The sequence below is a fragment of the Etheostoma spectabile genome, chromosome 3 (assembly GCF_008692095.1).
Source record: "Etheostoma spectabile isolate EspeVRDwgs_2016 chromosome 3, UIUC_Espe_1.0, whole genome shotgun sequence".
Taxonomy (NCBI): Eukaryota; Metazoa; Chordata; class Actinopteri; order Perciformes; family Percidae; genus Etheostoma; species Etheostoma spectabile.
The window spans coordinates 7894715-7904169 of record NC_045735.1 but is presented as its reverse complement, the minus strand read 5'-3'; the positions used below and the strand labels follow the sequence as shown (position 1 = coordinate 7904169).

At 40.7% G+C, this 9455-nt stretch overlaps 1 protein-coding gene across 3 annotated transcripts in view; it reads left to right on the top strand.

Annotated features, from left to right (window-relative positions):
- Positions 1 to 9455, top strand: part of lsamp (limbic system associated membrane protein) — a 713356-nt gene that overhangs the window by 512759 nt on the left and 191142 nt on the right. For 2 of the 3 annotated variants that reach the window (XM_032503218.1, XM_032503209.1), the window contains exon 2: positions 387 to 465. In XM_032503218.1, the coding sequence (XP_032359109.1) occupies positions 387 to 465 (79 nt within the window). Of the gene's footprint in view, positions 1 to 29; positions 466 to 9455 lie in introns of those variants that run through there. The other variant, XM_032503200.1, reaches the window with a different exon arrangement.

Genomic DNA, 9455 nt, shown 5'->3' with positions numbered 1-9455 from the left:
GAGAGAGAGAGAGAGAGAGAGAGAGGGGCGGGGGACAGATCAGAAGCCTGCCTCTCTCCATCGCGGTTGCTGGCTGTGCCGTCCCTTTACGCAGAGAGCATTACGCATCACTGGACTATAGAACAAGGACTCCGCACAACATTGCACGTTTTCTGTAAGGGAAACCGTATCACCCATCCTTTCAGCACAGCTTTGGACATAAAAGTCATCCCGCGTTTTCCGAGAAGTCTGGACAACTACTACTCTTCCTCCCCCCCTTTTTAACCCTTGGATCTAGAGCTCCCTAAAAGCGCGCTCCTGTGCTTTTAAAATGCAAGTCGGACGAAAATCGTGTTGGAGGCAATTGCAGGCGTCTTTTTTCAGACTGCTGTGTCTTATACCCACAGGATTCCCCGTCCGGAGTGTGGATATGCAGCGGGCCACCGACAACATCACCATCCGCCAGGGCGACACAGCGATTATAAGGTAAGAGAGTCATCTTCCAACTTTCCTCTCTTACCGTCTCCCTCAGAATGCACAGCAGCATCCTCCTCCGCGACAGCTGCTTGTTGCAGATCGCAGTAGCCTAGGGTATCGTTTATTGCACTCCGTTAATTTGCCATAAGGAAGATATGGACTACAAATATTTTGTTGTTTCTGTTTTGTCTGCGGTTAATTTATATTTTCAGCAAGATTGCACATAAGTAACGGAGGTGGTAAATGTTCATGACAGTTAATTTGCTTACGTTTACAACTTTTTATCTAACAAACCAGTCCTGACATAACATGTCCATACGATATGCTATTCATAATATCCCTACATCTCCTCCCTATTCTTATGCAGTTATAGTTTTGCAGTAACATATCATCTTTCTTCTGGGGGGATTTACATGCTTATGCTTTCGCTGACATGGTGCACCGATGCTGTGGTCACCCAGGCTCCTTTTTTTGTTTTACTTAATTCAAGAACAGCTTAATAAAACGAAGTGCGTCACGGTGTCCGGAGTTGCTGTTGGTGAGTGGATTAATTTTTAATACAGGCATCGAGACACTGATAAGTGGATTATGCGAGTAGACAGAGAACTGCGCAGTCTTATTGAGATTTTAGAATCAATGTTGAATGTTGAGAAAAGATGAATTGCAGGCTGTTGGGGACAAGTTGTTAGGTGAAGTACCATCAGTGTCAGAAAGATGTTAATTTAACCTCATTGCTGCACATCCCTGTTTGCTGCCCCATGAATATAAAGCTCCAGTCTCTAAATCTAGTTTAGTCTCTTACCGTTTTTGTGTCTCCCATCCAACCTAATCACTTCCTAGACAATGCAAGCTGTCAACTCTATGCTATTGTGATGCTTCTCGGCAGATGTCAATGTTCACGTGATCCAACCCATGTGTTTGTGGCATGCTGCAAGGGGATTTAGATTTTTTTTGTTTTGTATAAACAACGCCCCCCCTCCCCTCCCATGCACTGTAGGGAAGTCCAGTGGTATAATAGGCTGCACATAGAACACTCAATCACATTGATTTTTCCCTCTCGCTCACTCTTTCTCTGTCCTCTCCCTACTTCCATGCTTTATTTACAGTACTAACACCCAGTCTTGCCTAATTAGTGTGAGAATAAAGAATGCAAAGGATAGATCTTTAACACAACCAGTCAGGAAAAGACTGCAGACAGACACACAAGCACGTTTCCTCACATGTGCCCTGAGCTTATATAGGTACACATACATACACACACACACACACACACACACACACACACACACACACACACACACAAGGAATACATCCCTTTAATGGATTCCTTTTTGCAACCTGGTGCCATCCATTCAGATACCTGCTGAACAAATGAGTCAATTGATTTAGTTACTGTTGAACTCACAAAGGGTCACAGCTATTTGTTTCACTTTTACAAATCCAATTGACTGCGTCTTTGCTATATTCAGCTGTTTAGTCACCCAGTCAGTCTATCTCCTTTAGAGGTGGTGGCAGGCTTTTGCACTCAGCCAAAGCCAAATTAGATTCTCCTTTCTGAGAAAACACTTGCATCCTAAGTCCGCTGTTTTAACTATAATCTCTGATAAACGATCCTTGAATAATTGTCTATGGTAATCACTCAGGCAGCATCATAATTAATTTGATGTTTATAATGTATGTTGTTGGCTTTAGCGATCAGTCTTATTTATTGTCAGTCAGGCAACGATAAACTGCAACTCAGACCCCTGTGGCTCCATTGAAAAACACAACCATTTTTCACACCCAGTTTCCACCTGACAAATTGGATATGGGGGTGGTTGGGGGAGGGAAAGGAAAAGAAGAAAAAACGTGAGAACTTTGAGCAGGGGTGGGAGGCCGTTGGCTTGTAATTTGTCGAGCTACACAGTGTATCTGAGTCCATAAGCTGGGTTTTGTGAAGGCTGAGGGGATATTGGTGACCTGGGGGCGTAATAAGGCCCGTGCTCCTTTAGTGGAGCCTGTGGCTGCAGTCATGACATTCATGGCACCAGAGGAGAGATGCTGGAGCGGAAAAAGAGTGTGTGGCCAAACAACCACTGTGACAGAACACACAGCAGCAGGCCTCGCTACTGAAATGAGAAAGGAAACGCATTTTTACCAGGGGCCTAGAACGGTGTCATGCTGCATAACTAGGTATTTTTTCCTGTGCCAAATTTACATATTTAAGCTTCATAATGGCAATCGATTAATTTATGTGATTCCAAAAACATTTGACCTAAAGGAGATCCAAATAGGATACAAACGTTGTCATTACTAAACTTTTGTGGCATGGAGTAAGTGTGTAGGTGTTTCATTTTCTTAATTTTATGGATTGATTGTGTGATACATTACAGATCATAGTGTTAATACTCCATTCCATTCAAACATCTGCCAATTCTTTGTTGTGAGAGGTTTGCCTTCTGTAGATGAGATTTCTGCATTTGTTCGCTTTGTTCACAGAATCATATTTCCCCTCAGACTTCAATTAAAAGTGAAAATAAACTAAATATTGATATATATCTCCAGCAAATGTGGGTGCCTATAGGGAACACAGCATGGAATCATAATTTATTTTCACCATCTTCTCTTCTGTCTGATGAGACTGAGATCCACTGGTAGCACGGTCTCCTTTAAGTCAGCATTAATATAGATGTAAACTTTTAGCTATTCTTAACCTTTAACCTCTTTTGCCTAAGCAGGTCACCAAGGGGTTAATCTTAAGAGATTACACTATTGAAGACAGCCAGGATGTTGGACTGTTTTAGATTAACATTTCCACACCAGCATATGTAATATGGAGTGAATTAGTCCCACAGTGTGTGGGATAAAGCTTTACTAACAACAACCATATTGGTGGTAAAGTTTTGTAATATAGTTTCTTTGGATCTTTAGTTGGTCTTATGTAACATGCTTTACTCAGAACAACGTATGCATGCTGCATCCTAAATTCTTCACCGTTTTAATGGCCTGGTGGCTCTTTGTTGAGTTCACAGATTGCCGACTTTTTACTCTAAAGGGGGACTTTTCTTTGAAAAATTGTATCTTCTTGAAGTGTCATTTGCCCCTGGAAAGTGTGAACATGAATCCTAGCATATTAAATCTAGGCTTGTATCACAACGTCTTATTTCAAATCTACATGATTTAGGTCGCTGAAAAACATCCCAGATTTTATTTGCCCTGTTCCATGGTGACGTAGCCTGTTTTTGTTGTTGTTTTTTTTCAAGGATGATGCCAACAAGTGAAATTAATCTATCCTCATCATCTGCAAGTCACAATATGAATCAGAGGAAAGGAAAAACAAAAGTGTCTTCACATTTTCTTTAAGCCATATCTGAGTCACAGTAGTTTACTTTTTAATTGCTTTTTTTGAGTCCCAACTATGCAGTTGCCTTAAGGGGTAAGGTTGCAATGTCAGGCGAAGCCCTGATAATAGACAATTGCTTATTAAAGCATTAATGACACAGTCTCTGTGATTGCTCTCCTCTGGGTCAATTATCTGCTCTTTGACAATATACTCTGCCTTGCTTGTTAATTTCAGGGAAGATTATTCTGCACTTGTGCTTTGCCCCAGAGGATCGTTGTCAAGACTTACCCCAGAACTCTGACTTTAATTTGAGTTAGAGACAGCCTGATATTAGGTTTGTGAAATCTGCTAGAGGCTCAGACACTACACAAGACATGATGTAAGTCTAATTCAAGCTCTGATACAAGTCACAATGCCTGAGAATACAGTTATTTTTATTTGCATTATTAAAACATCAACTGTTGAACTCGTGATGGCTGATGCATCTTAGAGTGCTTCTGTGTGCTTCAGCCTACCTCCACAGGACTGCACTTTTCCAAAGTGGAAATAAATACTTTCCAGTTATTCAAATTATCTGACAGTCCTAGCAGCTGATCATTTATTTCCACAGTACACCTGGTCTCAACCCAACAGCACAAAAAATCAATTGTTGGGACAATAACAATTTGTCAATTGCATTATCCTGTATCAATATAGGAAGAAAAAAAATGACCTTGGCATTGGATTTATGTAGTAATAATAAGGGTGTTAAGGCGATTCATGGGCATGTAGCATGTCTGACTTCATGCTGCCCTCTGACAGATCAACAATGCTGACCCTTTTAACTGGAACATGAACTTTCTCCAGGTGGTTCGGTGTTGGGCAGTCTTCTTTGCTTTCTTCCAGGATGATGTTGTTTCCTTGAGTTTTGCCTCCACGGACCTTCTCCGGTTGTTCCTGGGTCTTCCTGGCTTTCTTTTCACTTGTGTGTTCCAGGTTAAGGCCTGTCTGGTTAGGCCGAAAAGTGGTTTCGTCAAATGTTGATGATGATGAACGTGTGTGTGTGTGTGTGTTTGCCACCATTACATAACACTGACCTGTAATCAAAATTGATTGCTGTCACATTAAGTTATGATGAAGATGCTGCAGATATTAATTTTCACAGACAGTACAATGATTTGGTAGGGTGATACTGTGGGCAAGACAGCCCAGGCTGTATTTCAAGTGGAGCGAGGAAAACAGGAATACCAGATCAATTTCTGGATTTCCGGGCAGAGGGCAACAGTGCAACAAAATTTGGGATGTCCATTACCCAGGGGTGGGCTGTACATCTCTCTGTACAGTTCATCACATTGGAATGCTGTCTGTATTTTTTTTTTATTTTTTTTTTTATTTTTTTACAGTTTAGAGCCTCCCTAGGCACTCCTCAGCTGCTCTATCCCTTCATCGCTCTCTCTCTCCCCCTCTTTTTTTCTCTCTGCCAGCATTCAATTGTCCAGCTGTGCTGTCTTAGCCCAGTTTGCACAATGAACATGAAGTCAGACGAGGGGAAAAGATGAAAAAAGTGAGCTTCTTTATGAGCAGGATAAAGGGAAAAGATGAAGGGAAGAATGACGGTTTCAGAGAGAGAGAGAGAGAGAGATATGGACAAAATAGAAGAGAGAAGAGTATGATGGGTAGAATTAGAGTGGGATGGAGGGGTAGGTCAGGGACACAGTATTAGTACAATCAGCACAATAATCCCTTCTGTTCCAGCCTGGGCCGGCGTAGGTTTTCAAATCAATTTAATTTTCACTCATGATGCTACAGTGGGAGAGCTGAGTGGCTGCCAGTTGGGTCATTATCGTCCCTATTTTGGCTTGGGACGGAGCAGAGGTGAGGTAGAAAGCTTGGGGCCATGGATTTTGGTTGATATATTGCCAATTCTGCAAAGTTTTGTGAAGGCTTTTGGAACAGCTCTGAGTCATCACAAGTTCCAGAGGCTTTCATCGTGGTCAGTAGGATCTGAATAATGGCCCTGCAGAAACAGTATGAAGTCTTTTGACATGGCAGATGAACCGAGTTCTGACGCTCTCATCTGAAGCACACAGCCCAATACAGTTCAGTGAGCTGCCTGCGCCTCTTTCAAAGGCTCCCAACCAGATATGCTTTCAGCCTGTAGTTTGATGTTTGCTGCTTCATACTCAGAAAACATACCAGGACACTTTGAGCTCTTCATTATGTGTTTTTGGAACCCAGACCTGAAATGTTTTTTCTTTTTCATAGAAGTGAATATTAAAGCAGTGCTTCTACCTAAAGGCAATTCCACTCCATTTCCCCCTTTACCTAGGCTTTTGTTGGACAGGACAGACTGACTCTAAGTGCATATTTAAACTACTCAGCAATTTCTCACAGCCTCTGGATACCTAAAGGCGATGGCTGTAGAAGTAGAGTGGAAGAGTATTCTTATTGCTCTCAGAAAACCTTAAAAATGTCAGTGTTAAGGAGCCGCAGTAGATGTAGTATTAAAAAGGTAGATAGTCTCAAAGTGTACGTGTTAAGTAATTACTAGCCATGCCATAATGTACTGTGTTGTATAGCAACACCTTGTGTAGGTCTTCCCACTGCAGTCCTGGCCTGCTGTACTTTATGATTATAGCTCCGCTAGTCTTGCCTTGCCAGACCTTCCTCCACAACGCTGCGGAGGAGGGTCTGGCTAGTCCACACAGCATTCCTGGATGGAAGAACAACGTTGCTCTGGTTTATTGACATGTCTTTAAACCAATCCCTATCGTCTTGAGCGGCGCTAATCACGGCACGGAGCACCGGTGAAGCGGCAAAATAGCCTCGGAAGGAACTTGTTTTGGTGGAACGTGTACGTTCAAAAGTTGTTTTAGCAACAGAAAACTCAGATTTGACAGATAGTCTAGCTATATCTGGATTTACCCTGCAGGGATAAGAGGAGCAGTTAACCATAGTCCTCATAAATCGATCAGAGTTTCAAATTCCAACACAAAGAAAGAGTAAGGTAACGGACATCCGGCCAAAAAGAAGGACATACGGCGGAATTTCTAGCGACAACAAAACAAGTGGAAGGTCGTGGATATAGAATACAACTGTGCAATCCCATTAGCATTCTTATGGGGCTGCTATCTTTCAGACGTTTAGCGTCAGACGTTGTGCCGTCATGATTAATTCTCAAAGCACAAGTGTTTCACTTTGACTGCCATTGACCAACCACTTTGGAACAATTTAGCTGTTAACTGGAACAAAGCAGGAATTTGAATTAAAATTTAAACATTTCACAAACACCCCTGTCTCCAAATTAATGGAGTGAATGAGCCCGGGTTGAGTTCAGTTCAGCTGGAACTGTGGAAGCAGGTTAAATACATTTTAATCTATCAGTCAGTCATGATGAATTCAAATTAAAGCTGAAACATGTGGGTTTTTAGCTGGGATGACTCTGTCCCTGCAGCTGTAAATCCACATGGCTTTAAAGCAGCTTAGAGGGCTGCAGTAAGTATAGCTCTGGATGAGCACACTCATTGTTTACCTCCCATCTCTTCCAAGATCAGCAAAAATCTGCTCACTGACCCACTGACACAAACTGTACAAGATGGCGTCACGCTGTGATGATGGATGTGGATTCAGAGTAGTGACGATGTCATCACTGGATGAAGGTGTGTACTTAGGCAAACCTGCTGCATAGCCATATACCATAGCTGTTTATATACACGTCTCAATAACTGTGTTTGAGAGGTTATGACATCGAACACAAGATAGTCAGCAATTTTTGCTGGCTTTGCTGACAAAGCAGTACAAGTGCCACGTCAGCTAAGGCTGTCTGTGGTATTCTAATTTTGAATTCCTAGTAATATAAAGGTATAAATATTTCCTATACTAAATTATAATTTCCTTTTTTTTACCAAATTATTATTGCTAAATAAATTGTGCTTTCTAATACTTTAGGTTTCCGCGCCTTGTCACAATCTAGTGTGTGTTCCTTTTAAGCCTTCACAATGCTACACTTTGTCACAGTAACTTATACAGTAATGAATGGTCAGGTTGTGTTGGACACTAGTACTATACCGTGGTAGACCAGTACACCAAAATGACTCAGTTCAACAAGAATAATTTGTTCATTGTAGCTAAGCACTAATGATGATTAGTACGTATGCATGTTATATTGTATGTTATTTTAAGGGTTATTAAGTTATTAAGGTTTGTCAACTTTGATAGGTGTTTGGTATGATACGGCATTCTGCTATTGCAATTAAGCAAGAAATAGCTTGGGGCTCTATTTAACCCTTGTGTTGTCTTCCCTTCAATCATGAAAGAAGGTTACCGCTTTTTATGACATTTTTGTCACTTTTTCAATGTTGTGGTTGTTTTTTGTATGTTTTTTCCAAAGTTATTTGATATTTCTAATGTTGACATTTCCAGCTTATTTCGAAGGCCCATTTTTTGTGATGAAAAAATGGGTCAAATCTGACCCGAGGACAACATGAGGGTTAAATATTTTGATTTCATAACAGGGTGAAGGCTGCAATTGAAAAGCAAATTGCTTGAAGTAGTTGTTTGACATATCTTTATCTGTAGAATTTACTTAGCATTTAGTATGAACAAAAAAGAAGAGCAGCACACTCTGCAACACGTGATCAATTGTGATATTTATGTTAACTTTTGATCAGAAAAAATAAAAGGAAATATATAAAAGTTGAAATATTAGAGAATAAAAAGAGTGTTTCCCATGGCTTATTAGTCCAAATTACTTTGGAAGCAATAAGATAGAAAACAGCCAGGTTCTGGAAATGGTGGCAACTTCTCTTATTGAAAAAAACAAGGGCCTATAGTTGTGAAGAACTGCTTATTTATATACAGTACGTACTGCCATATTGTTTAATGCATGCATTTAATACAGAAAACATTTGTCTAAAAAAATGTATGTGATGCATTCTACATTTCAGTCCGCTGCCTATGTTGAAAGACAACTCTCTGAAATTATACGTGTCATCCGATCTACTTCACACTTGGTTTCCTGGGTACCCAATGAAACTAGGGTTTGGCATTTGGCAGTTTGGACAGCGTTAGATATTAAACTGTGAATAAAACTAAAAGACGTGGAGGAAAAAAAACGCTGCCATAACGCTGGCTCTTCCGTGTCAACCCTTTACAATAAAGGTCCATCTTAAATGCACTCATCATTTCGCTAAGAGGAAACATAGGGAAAAAAAACAATTTCTTCACAATAAAAGCCAAGCTTAAATTCACTCGGATCACTTTGCTTTATACGGTCATATAGACATTATATTGTATTACTAAATTGCTGTGAGCTGTAAATTCACCACTTGTTCCTTCTCACTCAGACTCACCCTCTATGATCACCCGGGACCGTTGTATGGAAGTGTGCCGCTTTCTTATAATACCCCTCAAATCAAATCCATACTTCAACGTTAACCGTCAAGCCACTAAGCCTGTTTGGAAATGAACACGTCTGCTAAAGTGTTAAATTCATTAATGATAATGACGAGACCACACCGTCGTTATTAAATGCTGACTGTGGCGATTTCAACATGCAATATCGTTGAAGACAAAGACAAGTTAAAGTAGTAAAGTACAATATTAGTAAAGAAAAACACTTTATTTAGATTGCCTTCCACTTTTTCTTCCGCCCCCTATGCCTCTCTCTGCACACACACACACACACACACACACACAC